Genomic DNA, 27,110 nt, shown 5'->3' with positions numbered 1-27,110 from the left:
AATGTACACCTATTTCTGAGCTAGTGAAATATGGAAACTCCTAATGAAATCAGCAGGAGTCACAAGTGTGAGTAAAAGCAGAACCTGGCACCAGTATTTCTGTTGCAAAAACGTTCCCATTCAGTGCTGCCAAAGACAACGTCTTGCAGTGGAAGGTAGCCATAACACCTTTTGTCAGAGTGCAAAGCGGGCTCAGTACGCTTTCTCCTCCAACTTCAGTAAAATCAGTTTATGACTTTGAATTCTTGACACCCACCTAACGGAAAAGCTCTCTTTGGAGAACAGCTGATCTTATGTTTATGTAAGTCCTATATTATACCTAGTTGGCAGCTGTAATGTACTAAATACAATGTGATAAACTACGTTGGTTTATACCTGATAAAGGAAGGTGTTCTGGTTTCCAGGCTGCCATATCACTACAGAAGAGAAGTGAATTCTGCACTGCCTTTCTGGTTGTGTTTGCGCTGCTCTGTTACATTACTCATCGCAGTGTGGTCACATCACTTTGGGGCATGCTCAGGGGGCTCACAAGAACACCCCCTCTGGGTTTTCATGGGCAGAGGTTGCTCACTTCGCACCTCTGCAGCTGAGTGAGTACATACAAATGTGTAAGTATGGAGAGCCTTGGTGGCAATGTTTGGGTTGGCATACAAAGCATTCCTCCTGACTCATGGACTCCACTGCCCCAACCTCAGCAGTTTTATTCTTATTTATCTCTGTGCAAATCAGGAATAATGACTCTGAAATCAGAAGGTGGGGGTGAGAATGGAGTTAGCAGGGTACTGAGAATATGAGTTGGTGCAGCAGTTTGCTTAATTTGGCTTTAAAATTTTTGTGGCCTGTAATCATAAATGCTATTTTATGAAAGCCTTAGCTCCATGATTCAGTAGGGTTTCACTAAGTGATTACAGTAATAAAAATACAATAACACTGGATTTGTGTGCTGGATGGAAGCAAGTTTGTACCTAAAAGGCAAAACGATTCTTGTAATTGGGAACAATTATGAGGGATGTGATGTGACATTTATAAATAATTGCAGTGAAGTGGTAGGGAGATTTTGGCAAAGTGCAGACAATATTGAACATTATTAAACATGTTTCTTATTCATAAGTGAGCAGAAATCCCCTGTAAACCCCATGCTACACCAGATCTACCTGGTGAGCTCCGTAAGTTGGACAGTTTAATGCTCACTGACGCAGGCCAAAGTACCAGGTTCGGAACCTGTAGAAATTCCTGCAGCGACTGTGGCAAGTCCCAGGAAATTTCAGCAAATCTGTGCTGCTGTCTCATACCTACCTCCAGAAAGATATTCTCTGTATTCCACTTGACTGAAATTGAATGCAGACCTTTCAAGGGACTTTTCACTGATAAATTTAAAATAAATCTTGCCCTGCAGATCTGTACCAAGAACAGCTTTCTTCTTGGCCTCTCAAGGAGCATTCTGCTTGCTCCTTAGGAAGTAGAAATGTGTTCCTTATTGGTCATTAACGTTAAGACGAGAGATCTGAAACAGAAACTGTGTTCATTTACTTTAAGGACAAAACATTCATGTTATAAATAGACACCAGTGGTGAAAAGACTCTGGAGTGCAGCTGTGTAGAGTAAATGAACAGACTGTTCATCTAATCCGATTGTAATTTGTCTGGTATTTACAGTATGACTTAATCCTGTGGGAGTACTGCACGGAGCAAGAACCAGATTTGTGCTCTGATATTACAGAGGTAGAAGACACCCTAAGATTTATAGAAAACACATACCGGTCTAGCATTTTATGTCTTGCAATTCTACACTAAAATGATCCACCATAAAGAATCTAAATTGTGTGATCTGAACGTAGAATTTGACCAGACTGTCACATTTATATGCCGTGATTATACATAGTGATAGATAGTGCAGACTAATCATACGATCTGTTAAAGAAATCTTGCTCCTGCAAATCACACTGGAAACCTAAGGCACTCATACAGTTCTGGATTTTTTTCCTTAAAGCTATGAGAGAACAAATGCATAGCATAGGACAGATTGGGACTGCCATGGTTTTATAGTTGTCACTTAAGTGTAATTTGCTCTCAGCATACAGAAAGATTTCCAGAATCTAGAGGATAATAAACACACACACAAAAAAACAACTTACATGACTCCTACGAAATCATGCTAGGAAACTAAGAATATTTGCTTCTAAAATATAAAATTATTCTGAGCACATGTCAAGCAACTTTCTCATTGAATCCTCCAAGACTCAGCCCTCTGTGACTTGTCTGAAGCTCTCACTGCCATATGCTAGTCAAAAAAAAAAAATAGCACAATACTAAATTTTGTATTCAGCTGAGTGTATTTGGAAAATATTGCAGCAGTTACAGAGAAAATTCTCTCTCATTTTTATTGTTATTACTGCAACTGACTTTGTGGAAATTTGGCATCTGAGTCCAAATTCAGAATGTATTTGCTGGCTTTTAATTTGTGGCATTTTTGAGTGGGTTTCTTTTTGAGGAGGGGAACTGCACAAATCTTATTTCCAGTCAACGGCTTTAATACACAAGCAAAGCTACCCTTGTAGCCTTTCTGTATTATTTTCTTTACTCTTCTGCCATTTTTCCTTTTTTATCCCCCTCCATTTTATTCCTATAGAGTTCACTGGAATTGCATTAGTGGGAAATCGGGATAAATCAGTGATACTAAGGAGACTGTCACCTCAGGGCCACATTTTCTGAGGATATGAGCTTCCGCTGAAGCCCCAGACATGTTGCTGAATGCACTCAGCATCCACTGGCTGCAGCTGTGATGTGTGTATCTGGATTTTATAAGCAGCTCGCTTGTGCTGTGTTCTTCTAAAAATCCTCTTGTGTGCTGTTAGTATCTTAAGTATGCATTACAGCACAATTATGAAGGTGGGGAGAAAAGAACAAAGAAACATAAATTGTAAGGCCAAATCAGAAATGAAAAAATTGGTGGAAGACGGTCACAAAGAGGCAGAAAGATGGAGAGAACCCTTATGGAAAACTGAAGAAAGATGTAGAGCATGAAAAATGTCAAAGAGTGGAAAAGATAGATATTATTAATTGCCACTGACTGTTCTTTAACTCTTCCTGCTTTTGTGTGGGATACCACAGTAGTGTGCCCTAACCGTTGACAGACTGCTGTGAAATACAACGTCAGTCCTCAGAGGTCAGAGGGGAACTATTTAAAGGGTACCAACACTGCCTGGTGTCCTTGGGCTGCTGCAGTGTGTCCTTTTCTAATGCAGTTGGAAGGTGCTTAAGTACGACCGCGCAATCCAGCTGTGTTGAGTGACACATTCCCTTTGCTTTTAGCATATGCACGGAGTGTCTGTGTTACCCATGTCCTTCAGTAAAGCGGGAATTACAGAGGGAGAGAGGGAAGGAACGGTCGTCAGATCTTCTGCAGCTGTATTTGCTGCCTCTGCCTTTTCTGCACCATAGAAACATGCGGTACTCCATGACAATATAGAACTGAAGTCATGTGCCTATAGGCATACCCACATCCTAAAAAACAAAACAGAGAAGCTGCTGGTGTGCATCTGAACTGCGCTCACTTCAAGGCAGTACGTTTTTTCTGGGTGAAATGGTCCTGTAAACCCTTGCCAGTACCAGCCCTTTCTGTTTGTGTATTGGTTGTTTCCATTTGTTAAGGCTTCAGTTTCTTCATAATTTCCTGAGAACTTCAGGCCTGTTTTGAGCAAGTATTGCAAATATTCACCCTAATGAACTGCACAACATAGTAGTTACCTCTGCTGTGTGCCCTGACTCTGTGCACAAGGTATGAGATCAGGACATGCGATACACAGCAGCTCATTGCTCTTTTCCTTAGCTGCTCTGCAGGGTTTCATAGCTGCTTTGGCTTTTGCGTATGGAGAGCTTCACTCTTCAGCTTCTAGTCACATATAGGGAGGAAATTTGTGAACGTGCTACTTTGAAAATTCAGTTAAAGTGATTGAAAATTGGGATAATTATTAACATTTCCTGTTCCTGTTCCTGGCTGGTACCCACTGCATTAGGAATGTAAAACATTTTATTATAAGCTGTCAAATAGTGTGAGGAGGGGAGGGGTGCAGAAGTGGCTCAACTTGTTAAAAAGGAGCTCGTGCTGATTTCAGGCAGCTGGGACCCTCCCATGAAGAAATCGTGGAGTTAGAGTGGAAATTTCTACTTTTTTTTTTTTTTTTTTTTTTTTTTTTTAATGCTGGTGCTTTCCAGGGAGCTAGAAAGCAGCTTTGGGTTCCCTGTTAGATAAACAGTATGTTGGAAAAGAGAGTTTGGGAAATGAGTCAAGTGAAAATTCACCCCACATGGGTCTGTTTGGCTGTTTAACCTCCACCTCTGTGCATTAAACACAGGATGAGGGACGTAGACAGACACGGCAGGATTTCAGCTTATATTTCTAATGGACCTAGGATGAAAAATGTTGGCCTAAGCAGGGTGGACTTGGTATGCCATTGAACTGTGCATACCTTCTCATTTGGATACCTGCTCAGCCTCTGGTATTCTGAAGAGGAAGAGCTTGCCTGCAAGCCTAGGCTGGCCATAAAAGTATTCTAGCTACTCCACTACATACCATTGCTCAACTACTGCATAGCTGAGAGTCAGTACCGGAGAGTGAAATTTGGAAGCCTATGTCATTTCTAACCTCTAGGTTAATATATTTTCTGTAGTTTTATATAAAGGGATGTCAGCCTAATTCTCCAGCCCTTTTCTGCATTGTAGCAATTGATTGCATGCAGTATGAACGCTATGTTCAGTCTAATAAGATAGCTACAGCTTTACAGAAATAATACTGCGTAACTGAAGTTGCTCGTGAACCTCTGAGCCAGAGGTGTATTGGCTTCTCCGTCACAGGTGAAGCAGCTGTTTCACTAGAAGTTAGCTTTTCTAGTCTGATGACCCATGATATGTATGAGATTAGACGAGGTGATCATAGCAGTCATGTCTTGTTTGACAGTCCTGAAAGCAGATCTGAAAGAAAAGACTTAGAGGAGGGAGCAGGGGAAAGTGCCAGAGGAAAAGGAATAGAAGGTAAGAGAACACCGGCTTTGAAGAGAATGACACTCGTTCACCACTGGAAGGATATGGTCTTACCACAGTTAATTGCATTTAGTTAAAGCCTGAAGGAGGCTCTGTCCTTGCCTGTCAATTACTATCTGTCGAGATATAAGCAAGCTAAGGAGTTGCAGCATCAAAAGTACTTTCTTCAAGTGCTCACTTGTGAGTGCATGTTCAGGGCAGGCAAGAGCTGCGTACACCTGCACGCACAAAGGTCATGAGCTGTCTGCTGGTGTCAGTTGGGTCTCTGGAACTCTGCCCTTCGCCGAGGGACGTGCCTGTGTGGGTGAGTGTGCCGTGCTGTGAGACAGAACTGAAAATGACTGAAGTGTAAACATGGGGATGACCAGATGTGGTCAGCATCCTTCAGGAGCCAAGCTTCTGGGAAAAAAACAAGATTCATTTTGCAGTTGAGTGGTCTTGAGTGCTGCTTCAGCCGTACCTGTTGTTGTCCTTCACCAGTAATCCTTAGATCCCCTAGCGAAAAGAGGTGGGCACTGGACTAAATATTTTGATCCAGATCAGCTAGCCGGACCAGCTGGAGCCTCTTACTTGTTGAAGCTGACATGTGTTCCCCAATTAACAATCACAGGAAATAATTGGAAAGAAAAATCATAACGTGACAGTAGGGTCATTCAGCTAAGCACAAAAAAGGCAGGAAACCAGCATTTTGCCTAGGTTTATTCTAAGTGGGAAAGAATGAGCTGAGAAGCAAAGGTACAAAGAAGGAACGTGTGAAAGGATGCACGGCAGCTCAGTGGCAGCTTGCACATCCCTGGGTGTTAATCCCCTGCCGTAGCTATGCCATTGCCACCCCGTTTTGCATTGCATGCCAGTAATTCAGTTCTTTCTCGGCACCAAGGATAGTGCCAGGTTTGAGGACTTGTTTCGAATGGATAAATCCGTAGGTACCCGTTCCTTGATTGAAATGCACGCTATGTCGTTTGTTGTCTTGCTGCTTTCACACAAAAGCGAATATGTCTATTTTAAAGGCACTTAGTTGTTCAAGTCACTAATGGGTGGGATGTCCCCTCCATTTTTAAGATGAAGGAATGTCTTTGTTACATGCAGTTATTAAAATAGAAAACACGCGTTTTGAGATGATATGCAGTGCTTTTGCTAATTGGTACCATGACATTGTCTCCTCTTCTAATTCAGCAATTTAGGCTCATCAGAAAATCAGGTCCTCCTGGGATTGTGATGGTATACAGAAGCATTGAAGAAGACATAATTTCATAAATAATTGCTCAGGTTTTTCTGGAAACAGCTGCTGTTTCTGATTGATGTATACGTATTTATTTATTCCTTCTGTTTATATTACTTGACTGCTTGATAGAATTTCTGGTTAGCAATTTAATCAACGTGTCTTGTTATGAAGAAGAAATAAACTTGTAAGGGGTAAAAAAAAAATTAATAGAGATAAAACTATTCTCTTTTTGTTAGATTTCAAGTAACAGACGGTTTCAGGTAAAGGACTGAAAAAGACATTTTCTCTTTAGGTTTAATGTACCTAAAGTTGTGATGTGAGTTGTCTGAAAGACGTTAAAAATAAAGGGGAAAAAAATGCCTTCAATTCAGTTACCGACACCTATTTCCCTGTGTTGTGAATAAGTAACACATGCTGCACTTAAGGACGTGGATAATGATAATAGGTTCTGAGTTTTAAGTGCCATTGATTTTTTTTCTCTCCCCCGCCCCTTCCTGAACAGAGCTTTCTAAGCCAGAGGAGTACCTTGACCTTTAGGCCAAATCCTCAGCACTTATAAATCACCACTTCTTATTTGAAATCAGGAGAGCTACTCCAGTTTACACCATCTGCGTCTCTGGCTTCAAGAAAATAAATGTGTCCTTTGTGACTAGAACAGCTTGTATTCAAAATGGTGTAGTCATACAGCAGGGTGGCGAATAGGAGACTTTATTGTCTTTTTGTTTCAAACAGGACCACACGATTTACGACCAATTTATGGGTGCTCAATAGTAATGGTAAGAAATGCTTAATCTGGTGATGTTTTCTGTAAGCATACATTACCTTCAACGAAACTGCTAAATACAATTTCTTAAAATTCTCACTGTGTTTTTTAGGGAAGGTGGTATCACTGTAGGGTATCAGGGTCCTCCTTTTGTGAAAGAACTAAGGGAAAAAAAACCAAGGATAGGAATCAAACGACTTTGATTTAAAGGAATGGTGCAGTTTTATTTACGTAGCCTCTACTCGGGAAGTTGGCGCGGCTGCGTTCAATGAAGTCGGCTGGGCTGGCAGTGCCAGAGGTTTGAGAGGAGGTGCCCCGAGGGCGGCAGCTGTGGCACCCGGGGTGGGTGGCTGTCCCAACCCCTCGCTCTCACCCGTGTCCTCCTCCCTGGGGCTTCTGGATTTGATAGGGAGCCATGCTTTATTTCTGTCTGCTAGAACAGTGCATGGTTGTATTGAACATAGACATGCTTGAACTTTGTACCCTATAGAGCTGTTAGGGGATTGTCTGATTATCTCTAACCTGGTGTCAGTTGGAGATAATTTATTTGCAAATAATGCGGAGCCTCTTGCTGGAGGAAATGTCTGGCGTCAGCTTTGGTTTATAGGACTTTTGTAGAGTATCTTACTAAAATCATATCATGTGTTGCAGCAATTGGCCAGTTAGCAGTTTTAAGCAGGAATTGCAGTTCAGATGTCAAAAAGATACCTGTGCATGTTAGCTTTACAAAAGGGAGAAAGCAAGTTCATGACAGTGTAGATCGAACCAGTGGCTGGGGACTGTAGTGCATCTTTTGGTGGGTCGGCTTGGCTGGCTGGCTGAAGCGCTGACTTTCAGGGTGGGGCCAGCTGGCGCTCCTGCCTTTGGCTTTGGCAGTACAGGGCTGCTTTTTCAAGGCAGCTGCCAAATCTTTCAGAACTTGTCTTTATAACCAAGCACTGGACCCTGAACTGCATTTTTTCTAATTTAAGAATCAGGTTTTCTTTGCATTGGGATTCAAGGGCATTTTTGTTTGTTAAATCCTAAAATTAGAGACCATTAGTAGGAAGGCCTTCATTTATTGTGTTTGTTTTTAAGAAGCACGATATTCATAAAGCACTTTGAACCAGCTTTGATGTGTTCTGCAAGTAGGTATATAGAGATAGCACTTAAGTCTGTCTGCTTAAACTCAATCACAGGGAACGAGATCGCAGTTTTGTTTAGGAAAAATAACCAAAGTCCCCCTGACCACACCACCACCACCAAGCCAAGGACTGTGAGCTTTAGGAACGTGAAACACTGTGCAAGTTTCGAAGAGAGCAGAACATAACAGTTTCCCCAAAATTTATCATGAGAGAAAAAACAGTTTTGCAAACAAAAATCTGCTTTTTTGCCAGAAACTGGAATATCTACATCATAGCCAGAGGAGCTGCTCAAGATCACTGTTAAATCAAATGCATGCTGGCTTATGATCTGAAACCTGGTTTCATGATCTCTTGAGCTGCTGTCATTGCATCTTTACAAGAGATGGAGTTTAATTAAATGCCTTATCTGTACTTACAGTGACACAGCTTTAGCTGTGGAAGCTTTGCGATTTTAAGAGAAGGTGGTGGGAACTTTGGGAGGAATAAAGGAAAGAACAAGGTTTCCTCCCTCAGTTCTAAAATCCTCCAATACTTTTTACTGCTATTTCTCCTCCTGGAATTTCTTAAAATGCCTTTACCTCACTGATCTGTGTAACAAAGACTGACAATTTCTTGGGCTAAGTGGTTTATATGTCCATTTTTAAAAAACATACTTTTTCTGGCATGTCTGATGTGATTCCTGGCAGAGTGAGCTCAATTCTTAAACCCCATCATTAAAGGCCCCATCCAAAGGTCCTTGAAGTATGAGATAAGATATACTTCAGGGGATCCCATTATAAATCAAGGCAAGAGGGGTCCTCTCCTTGTCTTAGGCTGCTGTTCCTTGCAAAACCACTCTGCAAGCCAAGGCACTTAGGTATCCAGAATGTAGCGGTGAATAATACGAAGACTAAGAAAAAATAGTGGATGACAGCATGATATGCTACACATTTTTGTCAGTGTATTATCTAACCTACCGATAACATTCTGATAAAAAGTTTTAGACTCTTAACTGAGAAAAGGTGGATATGCTTCTGCTTAAAATTTTGTCTGGACCTTCCAAGAGTCTATCAGTAACAAGAGAAATCAAAGAGTTAGAAATAGCTTTATTTGGGTTATACATGTAACATTGATTCAAATATTGAACCATGAAACTCTAGGGGTGTACAAACATGCTAGGTATAGATAAAGTGAGAAGTACAGGAACATTGAGGAAATAATTGTCAGGATAATAATGCATATTAAAAAATTAGGTTAATTTACATTCAATTTGATGTGAAGGTTCAGGTTACTTTTACTCCTCTGAACCGAATTATCCATCCGTAATAATTATTTTTTTTGTTAAAACAGTAACATGCAATTAGCACTTTATCTGGCATTTAAGAATGAGTAAGGAGAACTATTGTTCTTGTAACTACTCATCTGAAAAAGAGAAGCTGCATGTTTAATTTTGCTGGAGATGGAAATTACTTTATTTTTGTGTGTGACTTAAATATATAACTCAAAAAGTACCTTCTTCCAGGAATTCTATAGCTATTTTACTGCTCGGGCAATGTTTCTGTAATTTATATTTAATTTATATGTGGTGTAACACATACAGAGACACTTGTGCCAGCCCCACTAGCTGCTCTGCACACTTGTGAAAGCAATAATAGCAACGCCTTACAAGCACAGGCATCGGCCGGAGCTGTATAAGGCCATCTGCAATTATACTTATTTCCTCAGGATCTGAAGACTGTGCTGTCATGGCTTAACACTTGCTTAGCTAGCAAGAGTAAAACCAGTTCACAAAATGAAACCTCTAATTAGAAAGTGAGGAGGGCCTAAAATGATTGACTCTGTTAAAAGGCATAGAAAGACAGAGTGACATATGGGTTTCATTCTGTAATTGGGAGAAACCTTGAGCGTTAACTTGCAGAGCAGATAGTGCCTGGGACCCTGACGCGGGTAGGCTTGGCACAGAGGCTGCATAGAAAAGCCCGTACACTTGTGCCTGGCTTTGTGAAACTGAGAGCAAAATTCAGGTAGGGCCAATGTTAAGACAACATCAGGATTCCCTTTTACTGGTAACGTATCGTGGTAGGAGAGCTGTACAAATGAGACTCTTGTTCCAATAATGAAAGGCAAATTTTCTCATTCATTAATGGAGTCAATAAAGAGAAAAGCATTAATAAAAATGTTTTTCATAAGGGTAGTTAAAATACAGACAAAGTAGGCAGGAAAGAATTTATTTTCACTCCAACTTTCTAATTGATTTTTTTAATGTGAAAATATGAGAGTGAGGGTTTCTGTCCCCAGTTTTCATGAGTGTCTCTGCATTTTTCTGACTAACAACAGATTCTCATTTACTACTGAATCTGGATGAAGGCATATGCTTTAGAAGAAATGAAAGTGGTCAAACAATGGGAAAACCCTGCATTCACACTGCTGATATAGTTCAAAGGCTGTTTTTCAGCAGAAAACTTGACCAAAAAAATGTTGACGAGTTTAATATAGTCAGCACTTCTATGAAAGATTGATATTTTTGAAGTGAAGCTTTGAAACTTAAGGTCATGAACTTTCTACAAAAACATTTTTCTTAAAGTGTCTGTATATTTTAGCTTTGTTGGCTCACACTTGCTTTCTGATTTCTTGCCATACTGTGCTAGGACATGTGCAGCGCCCATCAAACCATTGTTTCCTCAGCCAAACACGAAGGCTGTATATTTAAGAACCTGAATAACAGAATGAGCGTGCAGTGAAATGATCAGGGTTGGGAAGGAAAGCAATTAAGTAAGAGTAGGCACCATCTTCTCTTCAAATCAAATGCTGCTAACAGTTGGGCAACCTTTTACAGTCACTGATTTCCACAGTTTAATTGCATGTTTCATCGAACAGTGTTTTCTTTGATCAGTGTTGAGTTTAGGGTGGGGATGGCAGTATATGCTTGTGTTGCATATAGGTGTTGCTAAGTAATCCAAGGCTAGTGTCAGTGATACCAACAGAGGCAGGGGAGAGAAGAAAGTTTCACAAGATGGCCACATTCAGACTTTTCAAACTAGTAATCTTCCTTCTTCTCCTACTTACATCCTGTTTGCTGCAAACAGACATAGACCATGTATGTACCCATCTACAGGTATGAAATGCATGTGCAGACCTTTACTTATTTGACTGAAAGGTCAGCCTGGATTATCAGCAGGAGATCTGGGTGCACAAACTATGTAAGACAAATGTTTGCAGCTCGCCAGTATCAACTGTGCTGTACATTCATATGAATCAGCATAGCTGGCTAGCCCCAAATAATACCTGCTGGAAGTTCAGCTGGACTTCAGCTTGCTCTGTTGAAGTCAATGGCAGAATTCCCTTTGACTTGCTGTACTTAGGTTTTTGCCTAAGGCGGCACTGGGGAACACAGAGGCTTCTGTTAAGGTTCTCCTAAATGCAAGTTACCAATTCCCAACATTGCCAGCTCTGAAAGGCAAAGAAAAGAAAAATATGCAGTCAATATCAGAGAATAAAGTATTCTGCTTAATTATGTAATTGTGACTGGTCCGAGGTAAACAGCAAACCTATTACTAGAGTACCAAAAGAACATCCTTTCCAAGACTGCTGTTTGATTTAATGGTGAGAGTCGCAGGACATTGCTTTTTATTTGCTTTGGTAATACATCTGTACAATGCATATCTTCCAGATGTGGCCTTTTCAGTCAAAGGATCTTGCTGTGAGGTGATCTGCAGCAGAATAGGCACACTTGAAAGATCAAGCGCAGTACTGGAAGAAATCATGAAGAAATGATGATGTCCCTGTTGGAAATGGGATGTATTATATTGTCACCAGTTCTATAATACATGCCAAAATATAATCATCTTGGATCAAATGGCTCTCCTTATGGAAGAACAGAAAGAGGTTTTCCTGTAGTTCAATCAGGCATCAAGATACAAGAAGATATTTCCTCTTACGCTAGGACATCAAACAATGTTAAATGTATAGCTTATCATGCAGAATTCTAAAAACTTCATCTTGTAAGTGACTGATAATGCCAGCTGAAGTTTGTTGAAACTTATGCTATCCTGTTCTGTTCTATTCTACTCTATTCTATTTTTTTCAACCAGATTATAACACTCATCATTTTCATTGAATATTTTTATTCTAAAGCGTTGGATGATCTTTTGGTACAAATCTATCCCTTCTTTTGTTAGTCTTCAACTAATTGCAGTGTGGGCTTTTTCTTTTCCTATCTTGTTTTCCTAGCCAGGATTGCCCACTTAGCAGCTTTGGGATAGCCACAGAAAATCAACCAAACGCATTTCTTCAGCAACCCCTCTTCCCCCTCCCTTCGCTGTCTGTGGCAGGCAGAGCTGATCTTTGCACGTCTGTAGCAGGCAGATGTGATCTCTGCCGGATTTCTCCATATAAAACAAACCAAACCAAACTCTACACTGCTCACAGAAACATGTGCTCAGTGAACACTGAGAAGCATTTCAGTCATGTCTCCTTAAATGTTAGTTTGTGAGACTCTTTCAGGCTTTCCATTGATTTTGCATGGAACTAGGTCAGAGCTGCTTTTAATTGAACAAGCTGGCTGCTGCAACTCTCACTTAACTGTAAAAAGGGGGTATTAAAAATTGATATGCAAAGCAAACTTCTGGTTAATTAGCAAGCAGATGAAGTCAGAATAGACAAACTACCATAGTTAATAAAGATGAGAAAATGGCTTTCACTGTAAGTATAATATACTGCTATTTTGGGGGGAAAAATGGCTTAAGCACTGAGAATTATCCATGTTTCTTGCATGTGGTATTAATAGCCTATTAGTTTTCTTTGGGAGAGGCTGGGATAAACTTACAGTTGTGCAGATCAGACAAACCACCACACATCAAGAAAACCATTAAAAGGCAGCTCTAATTTTTAAATGTGTAATAAAGGTAAATAAAAGGCCCTGGTGTGCAGAAAGAAGAAACTGTGGGATCCCCTCAAGGGCTTAGTATTGCTCTACATCTGATGTCCGTGGCAGTGGTCAGTCTGTAGCGGATGGGCACATGCTGCTGTTACGCTGGCAGTGTTACACGCGACACTGGTGGAGCTGTGCCTGGCCTTGCCCCGGTCAGGACCCTGGGTTAGACACGGCTCGCTGAGCAGGGCTGCTGCCGGCTCGGCAGCTCTGCCCCAGGTACGGGGGTAGGAGCTGAAGCCTGGGACGTGTCCCTGGCAGCTCTAATCATCGGACACGCATGCTGGCTGCAGTCTAGTCCCGCGTCTCCACCCCTCCTGATGGCCAGGCGTGCCCTTGGGGGTGCTGTGCGCTCCTGCTCCCTTGGCCAGGTCCATGCCTGCCTTGTGGCCGTATGAGGTGAGATCCGACGTGTTGGGGCTGGAGGAGATCGGGAGTTCTGATTCACATCTAAACCCCATCCCAAGCGACTGATTTGCTTACACCTGTATGCATATGCTGAATTTTAGACTCTGTGAGTAGTACCATTTACTTCTCACAGTATGTGAGTTCTGCCTAGAGTGATGTATTATTTATTTAGGTTTATAACAAACACACAGAAAAAACAGTAAATGAATAATGCATGGATGATTAGCTTATACATTTCAGCTCACAGCTGAGAGAAATGGCAGAAAGCAACCCTCATTTTAAGTTCCTTAAGACAATTACTTTTCTTTCTTCCCCTCAAAACCCCAAGCTGTAATAAAGGTTCTGCTGTTTATCCCTTAGCGTTACACTAAGAAGCCACCAGGACCTGAAATTAATTTGTGCTTAAGAGCAGAGTGGCAGACCAGCCACAGAGTATATATTCATTTGAATGATAGCTTTTCAGGTAAGATGTTTTCGTAGCTGTATTTCTCAGTTTGCTTTGGTCCAAGTTACAGCTGACTAACTCAGTTTGTTTCTCCCTTTCTTTAGCATTTATGAGTTTTCCAGTACCACAGCTCACATGCCATCCTTGCCTAGTGTGCAGCTATTAGGGGACCTTTCAAAGAGGGGAAATTGTACACGTCAATTATTTGTAAAACACATTCCCTCTAAGAGATTTAAGCCACCATCTTATTCTTGAAATGGAAAAGCCTGAGATTCAGGTGAAATAAAGAAGAAAAATGCCTATCTTTGAATATTGAAATACAATGACACCTGGAAGTGCTTGAAACATTTGAACGCGTTTATGGCAGTTCAACCAACTGTATCCATAAATATTTAAAGCAGAGAATTATTTCTTGAAATTTACATTTTTATGTACTATTTTGGCTTACGAATTATTGAACAATAAAGATGCTTTCCATAATAATTTCAGCTTTCAAAATACAGCACTTGACTGTGAAAAGATTTGCCTCCGGCCATCATATGATTGAGAGCATAACACTGAGCTTCAATATCTCCTAACTCCAAATTAAGGTTTTTAACAGCATGAGGTAACTTAGATCCCACCTGTATTTCTACACTTCTCAAAAAATAGAAAAAAAGCTGGGCAGCAGCTGCTGTTACCTTTCAGCAGAATATATATATGACTGGTTAGAGTTCATGATTTCAGTATGGGATCAATGTGGATAAAGTGGCCATTTAAATCCTGGTGTGGTTTTTAGAAAGGGTTACCTTGTTACCTTGTTTAAAAATGGTTTGATTTTCAGTCGATGGTAAGGTCACCACCCTATAGGTAACCATAGCCAGCAGGTACTGGCATGTTCTGCGTTCTGCCAATGCCTCGTGCCTGACTGCAGGAGCAAAAACATGGAGCAACGAATGTGCTTTTATGAGACACAATAATTTGTGCCACTGAGCTTGCTCCATGGACCTGCATTTGCAGCAGGGAGTAGCTGACAGTATAAAAACACCCAAGTGACCAGGACAGTCAACAAAAGGTCCCAGCAATGCACTGTGACCTGGGAGGGGCACGTCCTGCGTTTCTGGAGCTGTCACAGGCACATTAGAACTGAGGTTCTGTTTAGTCGAGCAAGAACTAGCACAGTGATTTTTTTTATTGAATTTGAGTATGATTCCCATTGACGTTTATTAAGGAAGTGGAAATTATTCTAAAATCTCCCCAAAATATTTGAGCAAAAGTGAGCCATTAATTTTTTTTTTCATTTTTTTATGTATTCGCAAGTGAGCAGGAAAGTAATATTACAGAAAACTATATAAAACACTGACGTTGTTTTTCTGACTGTGTATCAATGTTACTGATAGTGATCACCAAGTAATAATGATTCAGGCTTTGTGATGGGTTGCATGACATTATAATCTGATTCAATCTGCTTTTCATTTTTAGGATATATTACTTTTCAGATAAACTGAGAACTGAAAATCCCCAAGAAAGGATAGTGGAATGTAAATTTACAAAGTCTAGACAGCCAGCTGAAAACTGATTTTCTACACCTTATAAAGAAGTAGACTATAAGCCAAATCTTTATTTAGTCTGAATATTTCCAGAGTTTCCAGCTGGTTGCAGAGAACTGCTGGGCTTTGATTCAGCTGATAATAAAACTAAGAATGCACAAATCATTTTTATCAGGCAAGAAGTACAAATGCTTCTCTGTTAAGTAAACTGAAGTGGATAAATCCTTAACTCCACACTCAACCAGAGTGTTTCCACTGCAACTAAGGGCTGTCTGCATGAGGGTGTGAAATTTCAAGGGGTGGTGTTCGAGTAGTGTCAATGAGGCACACACAGGGAAAGTTTTCACTAAGGTAATCACAGCATTTCCAGTAGCAGCTGAATGACACAGTAAATTAAATCTATTGAATGATGCGTTAAGTTGGTGGGGCACTTGCAGGACCAGATTCTGACTTTTTAAAAGCGTATTCTGTTCTTTTGGCTTTCTCTTTGTTTCGCTGGCAAGGAAGAGCTGCAATCTAGACAGCATCCTGTATTGGTGGGGAAGAGGATTGTGTGCACTTCCAAGGCATTTTGAAACTTTGTTCATATCTTTCCTTTTCCCAGATAAGTACTGTCTTAAAGAAGTGAATGTCACTGGTGTAAAGAAAAAAATCAGATATGATTGCATGTATCTGTTATGTGAAAAAGTACATAATTGTTTTTGATAGATCAATGCTCAGCAAAAATACAAGAGCATTTTTGTTGATAACTGAAACAGTTCAAATCGAGTTATAATTTGGGCTCCACATCTCTTTGCACAGCTCTTTGTATTAGCAAGTCTCTCTATCTACGCAGTCATGGTCAGAGATGTGTTACCGACATTTCGTAGCAAAGGTCCCTGAAAGGCAGATGTCATGTTATATTGATACGGACTGTTATTCAACCTTGTACCCTGCTGGCAGTACCAACTAGGAAAAACAAACAATTTGGATTTTCATTACAGTGTCTTTTTGCATACATTGAAGCAGGTAAGTGCCCTAAAAGTTCAAGGAAGAGGTTTTATTTTTGAAGGTCTTTGTCACATAAAATATCACTGAATCCTATTTACGAGACTTGCTAAACTGGGGTCATTTTATCATTTTCTCATGGAGTGTTGCTACTGCGAGTAATTAAAAAAAAATCTTGAAAGTTGTGGTATGATATCCTTAACATTAATTTTTACTATTAACTGATAGTAATTCATGAAATACACTAACGATTACATATTGCATTGCATATCCAGTTAGATATTTTTACATGTTTCCTATATGTTTCTTTGAGGAAACTTTAGGCTGACTGTGTTGTTTCTCAAGTTCATCTGCAGACTGGAATGTCAAAGAATTCAAAACAACATGAGATTTTGTTACTGTTGTGCATAGGTGGGGTCTCTACAATACCATATAGATATCTAATATTGCATCTTCCACTGTTTGCTTGTAGCAAGGGTAAACAGTGTGTGGGTTTTTGACCCACAGACAAATTAAAGTGGTTTGAATGTGGTTCTTTTTCTGCGACTGTTATCATCTGAGTGGCAATTCCTGTTGGATAGTCCCAGTTCCTGGCCATGGGGATCATTAGGAGAGGAAGTGGCTGCTGAGACAGATTTTGCCATTGCATCTCTGGCGGTCCTGGACAGCCAGGCCACGGCCATTCCACATGGGTCCCCTGGGGAGCCGTTGTCGTCTCCTGCCTGCGACAGGCTCCTGGCGTTTTCCCTTTGCTTGGCTCTCCCGAACCTTGTAATGTCCCTTGTAGCCACAGAAAGATTTTGAGATAGGGCTTAAGGGAAGATGGTCCATCTCTATCAAATGTGAATTCCAAGACTGTAGATATATACAGAAATTAAGGTACATCAGGGGTTTGATTCATAAACCTGAGTGACTAGAACTGAGAGTACCATGTAAGGATGCTTTTGGGCTTAAATATGAGGTACAATATCCCAAACTCAGAGGGATTTTTTTTTTTTTTTTTTTTTTTTTTTTTGCTAAAAAGAGGCAAAGAGTTCAGCAAGCTTTGAATAAGTGACTAACACAGTAAGTAGCTGTTACAACTAAAAGCAATCTAATGGTTCTTCTGTATCTAGATTTTTGTGTGAATTTTTCACAGCTACAGATGGAAGAGATCAGGAATGGATTGTTTCTCCATGCATTGCTCAACCTGCAAGAAAACAAATGAGGGTCTCGAGAAAACAACAGAAAATCACCAGCCATGAAGAAAGCAGACATCACTGCTTCACTTGAAAAATCATTCAACTGTTTTTTTAATTTCTCCTCCTTATATTGACTCATGGTGTTGCAAGCAGAAAGTCATTTTCTGACTCCAAGGATTTTCCAACGAACTGAAATTTTATTCCCTAGGTTATGGTGCTGGGCACACCCAAAATAGGAACACTGGACAGTTTTGTGGATTGTGTGCTTTTTATTGGAGCTTATGAGGAGTACAGATATGTTGGTTGCACAATATTGCCTTAGGAGAGAGCTTCCTTAGAAAGTGCCTGAAGAAGAACTTGTTCCCAATGAAATGGCAGCTGAAAAGAGTTCAAGTATTTCAATGAATTGTTAATAAAAGCATAATTTGGTAGGATACCATTTCCAAAAATATTTTCCTGGCATATAAAAGTTGTAACAGAAAAGTTACATTTTATCCATCTGCTGCATTGTGTATGGTTTTAATAAGTGCATTGAAACTTACATAAACTATATGTTTTAGGCCTAGACAGTAAAATCATGATATAAATTACCCTTAAAAGATTTATGATTGGTATATATGAAATATTGAGCAAAAGATTGTTACACGATGTGGGTAATTAGCAGACACTCCATAACGAAATGTGCACTTGTGTATTTTGTAGAACCACTAGATGAGCTGAAGATCAGAAGTCACAGCACTGAACCACTACCAAAGCTGGAAAACAAAGAGAGGGGAGGCCATCATGGGACAGCTTCCTCCAGGGAGCCAGGGAAAGCTCAGGAATGGGATGGAACGCCAGGCCCGCCTGTAGTGTCCAGCAGGCTGGGGAGATCCTCTGTCAGTCCAACCATGTTGGCTGGAAGCAACAGCTCAGGTACGTCAAGTAGCAGAGCAGGGAAGATCTCATGAATCTCCTTGTGACCTGAAGGATCCCTAGAGATACACAGATGTAGGTAAGCATCCAGATTCTTTAGACTTCCAGATATCTTCTGGGATCTGCCCTGCCTATTGACTGCTGCACTAATAAGCATTGTGCTATCTGCTTGTGCTCTGTATGGGAACAGGATTGGGATGGTGGCAGGTAATATAAGCAAGCAAACATGCCATAAGTAAGGAATTCCACTTGACATTGAAAAGGGACACTATGGCAAAGACGCCTCCAGGATGGCGCCTCAGAGAGAAGGTCATAAATTCAGATATCACATACAGTAACAAAAACACACTGTGCAGAGACAAGGCTGTCTTACTGGTATGCACAGTGAGTGGACACAGGCAGCCTTTGCTTTATGCTTGTACATAAATTTCTAGAAAAGTGACTATGGATTTCAGAATTCTCAAATTTATACCTATCCATTGTATTCATTAAATTTTGTATATATAAAATAGTGAATTGCCATAAACCATGAAAAATAATTGACCCTTGTTTATAAATTGACTAAGACAAACGGAACTAATACACGAATGGACATCTGTAAACAGGTATCTATAGCTCTGGCATAAGCACTGCATTGTTACTTTTTGAGATTTGACAGTTCTCTTAAAAGAGTAACTTAACTGGTTGTTGGTTGGATTGTGAAAAATATCCACTTTAAAAACAGTTGGCATATATAGTACTGGAACCTCATGGTCAATGTTCAGTAAGCGTAAGACCATGAATGAGCTACTCAAACGAGAAATTATTCCTGCACGAGAGATCAGCTGGGCAGTCAGTGGCAGAGATGAGTCTTCACAGTGCCGAGCTAGCAGAGATGCTTGCCCCTCATCCAGGGCATCGCTTCCCTGTGTGATAATGGGACTCACATTTTCCCTGCATTGCTGGAAATGACACCTGAAACTCAGTATATAACTTGAATAGGCTTTGCTGATGTGACATGGCATTTGCAGCAATCGTGTAGTCCAGTGTTTCTTGGTACACACCCCCCAAGACAGTCCTTCCTGGGGCAGCAAAAGTGACTTTTCCGCAAATCTCATGACTCTAGCACAGGTTATTTGGGTGTTACTGCCTTTTGCTTACGTGTCTGTTCTCACAAAGCATCCTGGTAGGTAGGAATTTTCCAGATTAGCTCATAGCTTTGTTAAAAATTCTGTTCCCAGTGTATTAGAGCATCATCTGTGCTAATGCAGGTAAAAGGGTGGGTTTAAAGGCACCACATCAAAGTATCAGGACATCTGGTAATTAGACCAAAGGTGTGTACCAGCCTTTCCAGTTCTGCGAGATGACAGTATGAAGCAGAATAGAAGAGAAATGAAAATTAAAGAGTAAGTTCTTAGCAAAATATAGCACTTCTGTCCAACCTTCCAGCATCAGTTTTATTTTAAAGAGTTGGTTGATCTCCAAAAGCAGACAAAACATGTTGGCCTCAATCTTCATTTGGCATCAGAAAACTGTAATAGTTGTTGAATCATGCCTTGATTTAGTTAACTGTGACTTTGTCTTACATAGCTAGAACTGTCAAAGAAAAATTATGGAAATATTTTATTGGCTGAATTTTGACTCCTTTTTATGATTAAAAACTGAAAGCTGATTATGATTTTTCTTTCCCTGCAGTTTTTGTGACATTTCATTTGATGAATATTGCCTCTCGTGTGCCATGAATATTTTTTCCCCTGTGTCGCTAGCTGTTGCCTGAGCAACATGTTTTACCTTTAATTGGTGGAGCATTGCATTCAAAATGCAGTACACAGTTCTCCTCAATGAACTTGTACATGAACTGTAACAGTTCATTCTTCGCAATTAAATTAGAACTGTAACAGAATGCAAGAAGAGTGATTTAATGCATCTGTATGGATACAAATGCTTTCTGGAGTCAAGGAGGTAAAGTAATTCTGTTCTAGGAATTTAGAACTTAGATTTTTCACAGGAGCAAAATAAGGGCAGTCCCCAGTACAGTTGTGGTTGCTGTTGCTCTCTTTCCAACATCATAGATAAGAGAAAAAAGACTATGTTTTTTGTGTGGACATGTCCTTGAAACACCAGTTTGCAGCCTACTTCCTCGTTCACACTGGTACAAGCATTTAGTAGGGCAGTGTTGGAATAATTTAAAGCAAATGGGGTTGAATTGCTCTGCTGTAAAACAGAAAGGATGTGAAAGGACTTCTCATGTGTGCTCAACAGGCAGCTCTGCTGAGGCACAGATTAACTAGGAACTGGAGTGGTCTGAGCGAATACCTGTGTGAGAGTACTGATTTTTTGTGGGTTCTCCCCATCTCTGCACCTCCTGGTAAGATCAGAGGGGGAATGAGCCATCGCCAAACAGAATCTTGAGCTTTCTGGTCATTTTGTTCAAATGAGTCTGGCCTGTCAAGTGCACATGGGTCTCACTGTCTCTAATGCCTGATTGTTCTCTCATCTGTCACATAATTTGTCAAGGCCACTTTCTGTTTCTTGGCATCCTATTGCTTCTTATGGAAAGCAGTGTAAGTGGTTTGGGGGCATGCTGGCATTTAGGAAAGTAAGTGCAATTGTAGTGAACAGCCAAACGCGATCTGTGAAACAGAAGGCTGTGATAACTTCACTCCAGGAGCTTTGAAGAGTATTTTCTGGAATGTTGCTGCTTTTTTCCTAACTGCAACCATGAAGCATTTTGCATTGCCACCTGCTGCTAGAGACAGGCACTGCGCTGCCTTTTAAATCTCAGATACTCCACTGTTGTTGTGTCCTGGTTTTGAATCACCATCAGCTTGTCACTTAGCCAGCCCATTAGTATTCTAGCTGAAAACATTGTAGATAATCAGGAAGGGAGTAAATGCCCGCCCTTCATTGGAATTACTGTCTAGCGTTGTGGATTTGCAAAAGTAATGAATAGTTAAGTTCAAGCTCTTTGGGAATGGAGCAATGCCTGTGAAGCCCAAGGTGCAAGACGCATTCATTGGTACAAGAAGGGACTGGTGGCAAAGTACCAGTTCATGCTAGCTAGGGCTGCTTCACTCAAAGACGACCGCATACTCCCACCAACCCCTAAATTTTCTCCTCACAGGCAATATCAGAGTATCACTGTGCTACTAAATCCTCAAGGATTCTCCAAGTGAAGGCAACTTAATGCTGGAGGTATATATTACTGGGCAGCCTGCCCAACGAGGTCCAGCGCAGGATGCGATGCTTCCAGACCTTGCCGACACTGGTCATCCGTGTTCTCGGCACACAAGCTCTCCCCTAGCAGCTCCTGTCACCTGGAGTAAAATGAGTAGTACCGGGAGCTGTACACTAAGGGCATCAAGCCAGTGCACCGCGAGCCACGTGTGTGATCTTCAGGGTGCAGGATCACACAGTCACAGAGCCTGACTGTAGAAGTGAACGCTGCTCTCTGCAGCAGTGGCATTACAGCTATTTGGAACAATGCACAATTGTCCTTTTGATCCAGAGCCCCAAAACTGACAGTAGTCATGCCAGAAGCTTCAGAGAAAAAGAACAAGAAATTTTAAGGAAAACAACACTGCCAGTAGGACATGACTATTCCTTACCTCATCGCCTCAGTCATTGACATAGACCCGAGACATGACAGTTCAGAACAAATCTTAATTTAAAACATACTCCATCTAATACAGACATGGTTTTTCTCATTACCTGACTTGGTTTTGAGACCTGCTAAGCTTTTGACCTATGGATATGTAGTAACACTGAGTTCTACAGGTTCAGTGCTCCCTTTGTGAAAACAGTTCAGTTTGACATGCTGCTGTGCTATTTCAGCACTAAGTGGCTTCTGCGGGTGAAGCCCTAAATACTTTTTTTTAAGTGCCAGAATACTATATAGTTTATTTCACCTTAACGTTTCATAATTTCAAGTTACGTTTCAGCTTACTCATCTCTTTTTAGGAGACCAACATGGCCAGGCCAGTATGATGATAATAGGTGTGATTCATTTTTCCAGTATGCATGTTTTCTTTTTCTTCTTTTTTTTTTTTTCTTTTTTGCATGTGATTACTCTCAGCCTGTCACATCGCCTTGTTTAATTCAAAACGTGCTTCTTGGCAGCTGTAGCAAATAAGCAATATTTCTCTTTTCATGTGCAAAGAAGAGACTGTGACAGGATAAGAAGCTTCTCCAATGTAAGTGACAGCCAGAGTATTTTTTTGAATTAAGATTAGGATAGGCAGAATGAAGCCTTCCTTGGATGAAAAAAAGAACTCCTCCCGTTAAGATCCAAAAATGAAAATCATGCAGAGCTGTTGTATTTCTGGAGAATATAGAAAACCATAGCACATTGGTATAAAATTGATCGAAAATATTTCCATAAAATCTTGTCGCATTTCAGCACTCTGCTTTATTGAGGAAAATCCAACAACACTCCCTGCCCCAAATGCAACCAGCCAAGCCTCTACATCTCTAGTTACGATGACAGCACTTGCACTTTTGGAAAACAGGTCATTATGTGAGTGCTTAAATATATAATTAAGTAAGTACACAATTTTAAGGCAATCCTATTTGGATTGGAAGGCCTGTATTTCTACGTTGGATAGTCTCTCCTAAAATTCTCATCCTTAATGCTGTCCTTTGGGGCTGTCCGCTTGCTTATGCCAGCAGGATTACACATGGACTCAGCTTAAACCTGAGAGTCCAGTAATGCTGGTACCATTGCAGCTGTGTGGGTTTACTTCGTGCTGCAGTGGCTGTGGTCCCAACCACTAGCGTTGTTGGGAGTGTTGTGGCTGCTGTGGGTGACATAACAGGGGACTGAGACACAGCTGACCCGCTATCCCCTTGCGAGCGTTACACCGCATCTGCACCTGGCTCCTGGAGGTGGTTCGGGCACTTAGCGAGCACTGCGATTTTCGTAATATGGCACAGCGCGAGGGATGCGTCATTTGAAGCTGTGCAAAATAATACCACCAAAGTTTCATCAGTTAAACATAGCAACTGAATCTTATGAACATTTTTGTGCATAACATAACTAAATATGTTATGCAGCTCTCTAGCTACCCCAAACAATCTGCTGAATTCAAACCTCATGCTGCCCATTGATTGCAACAGGCATTTCTAATGGCTACTCAAGTGCACTGCATCCCCTGGCCCCAGTCCAGTAAAGCACTTAGACATATGCCTATGAGTTCCCTTGCCTGGCAGTAGGCCGTTAGCCCTTGTCAGCACTTGAGTGGCTTAGAGCAGTGTCAAAGGGCCCCTAGCTGTGGATGCAGGGGGGGCCCTGTGTTCGGCGTGGGGTCTCTGGAACCCTCTTTCAGGCAGGTTTGATTTAGAACCAGAGGATCCACCCGCACAGTGAAGCACAGTGCAGAGATGGGGTGCCATGCTAACTTTAGCAGTGTGGAGCTAGATGTATTTTAGCTTGCGTTATCATGGACCCTGAGCAAATGGGTCCTCCTCAGAGGACAGATACCTACAGAGCCTTCCCTATGTGCTTATCTGGCTGGCTGATAACACTCTTGTCCACACCATGCATTACTGTCACAAAGGGGACTTCTCAAGAAGTCTCAAGACTACTTACTTCAGATGTTAATATTGAGCTGTCTCAATACCGTCCACATGAGATAAACACAAATTAAACACTAGAAACCGTCACGGAGATTTGCCGGCAGAAGTTGTTCTTCTTTCGAGAATCTCAGCAGTAAATAGGAAAACCCATTTTCGTTCCAGAACCAGAATCGGTATCAATGTGCAGGCCTTGCAGACAAACTGAAACGACCACTTAAAACATGGAAGCCAAGAGGTAAAGGTACTGAAAGTGACTGGATGGTGGACATAATTATGCAAGAAGACCTCTTACTAGTTTTTAGGTAGCCCAAAGCAGAAGTTATTATTTGAAGTGATCATTATTATTTTGAAGTGATCAAAATCCAGTTAGCCTCAGTACAGTGAATAAGCTGTCCACAGCTGAAAAATAACATGCTGCAGAATACAGAGCAGTGAGTTGGGCAGCACTTACGCAACAGACCATTTATGGATATTTTTTCCCCCCACAGTAGTGTGCAGTGTGAGGATGTTACTCAGAGCACTAATTACAGCAGAACAGAGTATTTATTTGGTCTAAAAATATTCCCACTGAGACCAATGGAATGGCTATTAAAAAAAAAAACCAAACATTTCCCTTTCACTGCATAACCCAACTTCCTGAACCTAAAAAAAAAACTTAGATGGAGCCGTTGCTGAAACCTCTTTTGGTGAGGATCACCATGGAAATCACAATAGTTTCCTTAATACTGTAACGTATATTACAGGGAGATAAAGGAACTAATACTTCATCTGTGTGTGATAGGTTTTATTTCTTTGATGCCAGATGAAAGGAGTCTCTTTGGCAAAGAAATGGTAATCTCTTGTTGCACATATATCCAAATTGGAAATTATGACAGTTGTCTCTGCTTTCCCAAAGCAAAGAAAACAATTCAGAAGCAATGGCAGACAGTGCCTTGGAGTTTTTTACATGCTGGGTGTCTGATTCTGCTTGTCACAGCAAAAACAGAGTCTCTATTTAGCAGTAGGGAAAAGCAACCAAAAAACCCCAATTCTTGTCCTCTCTGAAACCCCAGCAAAATTCCAGGAGGAACAGACATGAGATCCATTATTATATCTATATTACTGAAATAAACAGTCACAAATCTGGCACACAGACAGTGTGAAATCAGAACAAAAACAAATCTAATCAAACCTTCAGAATAACTGCCCAAGTCCAAAAAAAGCAAAACAACAGATTATGTACAAAATGCAAGGTTATGGGGGAGATCAGTCTGCTCCTTTCTGTATGCTTATTGCCGTGTTGACTCGTGGTATGTTTACAGACTGACTAGGAATGAGTGAATTGAATAATGCATTCGTGGAACAGCATAGATATTTTTGCTGCTCAGCCAGCTGGATGTTAACCAACCCATTAATATTATTTGATGAATATTCACCCATACAGATGCTTTCATTGGTCTAAGTGCTCCAGCTTAAGTGGATAGCTCTTCTCCATACCCTGTTGAATTCTGAAACATCCGAGGAGAATAAGCATTTAAGGTGACAATGAAAAAGCATCCGTGAGATTGGAAGAACACATTTCAGCATGTTGCTGGTAGGTCGCGTAATGTGCCAGCTGTCCTCGGGTTTCCAAGATGTGCCAAGTGACCTGAAGGACGTGCTAGTGATGGACATCTTATTCCTTTCAAACAATGGTCCAACCAGTGGCTAGTGATGGTACTAGAGATCCACGTAGGAAATAGAGATAGTAGAATAAAACAAACACAGACAAAGCAGCAGTGTAAATGAGGCATGAGAAAACACATTTCAGAGAGACACAAGCAAAAGATATGTGAGAAGACATGTGCTTCAAAGGCAGACTTACTAAACCAGGATTGCACGAGGCGTAGGCCCTTCCTTTCTTCTTGAAAACATGAGATTGAATAGGAGGAATTCTTTAAACCTATTGTAAGGAGGCATGGTATTATTGTAATTACTTGTTATTCATGGTAAAGCAGTACTATCAATGCTAAAATTGAGAGTCTCTTATTGTACAAAGTGTTTGCTGAGTGCAAATGTCCTTGGTCTCAGTGTTTGCCCACTAAATAGAAAAGACAGGTGCAGGGTTGGGAGGAAGGCTTACAAAACATGAAGAGAATGAACACAGTCATCTGAGCCAAAAGTCATGGGTTGAGATGTTTCCTCAGCCATAAGCAGGAAATGTAGGGACAAATATTTTTCTTGGGCAGAAAAAGGCAGACCCTTTCCTCAGGAAAAGACAGTTTCTCCTAGGCCAGATGTGGGGTGTTGAACACTGGGGTAGCACACTAGTGTCAGCATGGCTCAGACACAAAAACCTTCACCCAGGAGTCCTGAGCTGCATGGTCACCTTCGTGTCAGTATGTTAACAGTAGTAACCTGTGCTGGAAATCAATGGGGAGCCTTCTGAGAAATGCCTCCATGTACAACAGCAGAAGGAAAATCAAACAACTGTAATTTCTGCGCAGTTGTTCTCTGGAGTAGAGCTTTCTCTCAAGGCAAGCTCTACTTCTGTAATCACCCTGATTCTGGGGAAATGACTTCAGAATTTGCCACTGTTGATGTTCTGTTTCTCTCCTTTCTTCCTACTTTCTGTCTCTCAATTCACTGCCATTAACATCAGATTTCCGAGTATTTTTGGTGTCATTCCAAATCCCCAAGTGCAACAGTATCCTCACCACTTTTATACACTCAGTCCTTCATTTTCTGGCATTTCATGCTTTCCCTCAGCACAATCAGTCTTTGGGCTACCATCTCCCTCAGCTCTGGGATCGAGAGATGAAACCAGAAGCTGCTGTAACTCCCTTAATCACTTCTGTATTTTATGGGGAGTAGAAAAAGGTGCTGGGGGTGTGTGTGCATGTGCAACAAGAAGGTTTCCTTTATACGCTTCCTGTCTGTCTGCTGTTTTATGCTCTATACTTCAGCTTCAGAGATGCTAGAGGAGAGGAAAGAGGCCAGGACATGGGATCGGTTCTGTCTTAATCCCCCTTCTTCTGATCTCAACTTCTGCTCATGATTCAGCCAAATGCCCA

The 27,110-nt window shown here is 41.0% G+C and overlaps 1 protein-coding gene across 1 annotated transcript in view; it reads left to right on the top strand.

The window, feature by feature from the left end:
- NYAP2 (neuronal tyrosine-phosphorylated phosphoinositide-3-kinase adaptor 2) overlaps positions 1 to 27,110 on the top strand; it is a gene marked incomplete at its 3' end in the record, with an annotated part of 138,951 nt that overhangs the window by 85,366 nt on the left and 26,475 nt on the right. Inside the window, exon 4 of the mRNA XM_082319973.1 lies at positions 18,313 to 18,525. Within this exon, the coding sequence (XP_082176099.1) occupies positions 18,313 to 18,525 (213 nt within the window). The remainder of the gene's footprint in view (positions 1 to 18,312; positions 18,526 to 27,110) is intronic.

The sequence above is a fragment of the Platalea leucorodia genome, assembly GCF_965183815.1.
Source record: "Platalea leucorodia genome assembly, chromosome: 8".
In the NCBI taxonomy this organism is placed as follows: Eukaryota; Metazoa; Chordata; class Aves; order Pelecaniformes; family Threskiornithidae; genus Platalea; species Platalea leucorodia.
The sequence above is the reverse complement of the archived record's forward strand: the minus strand, read 5'-3'. Positions and strand labels throughout refer to the sequence as shown.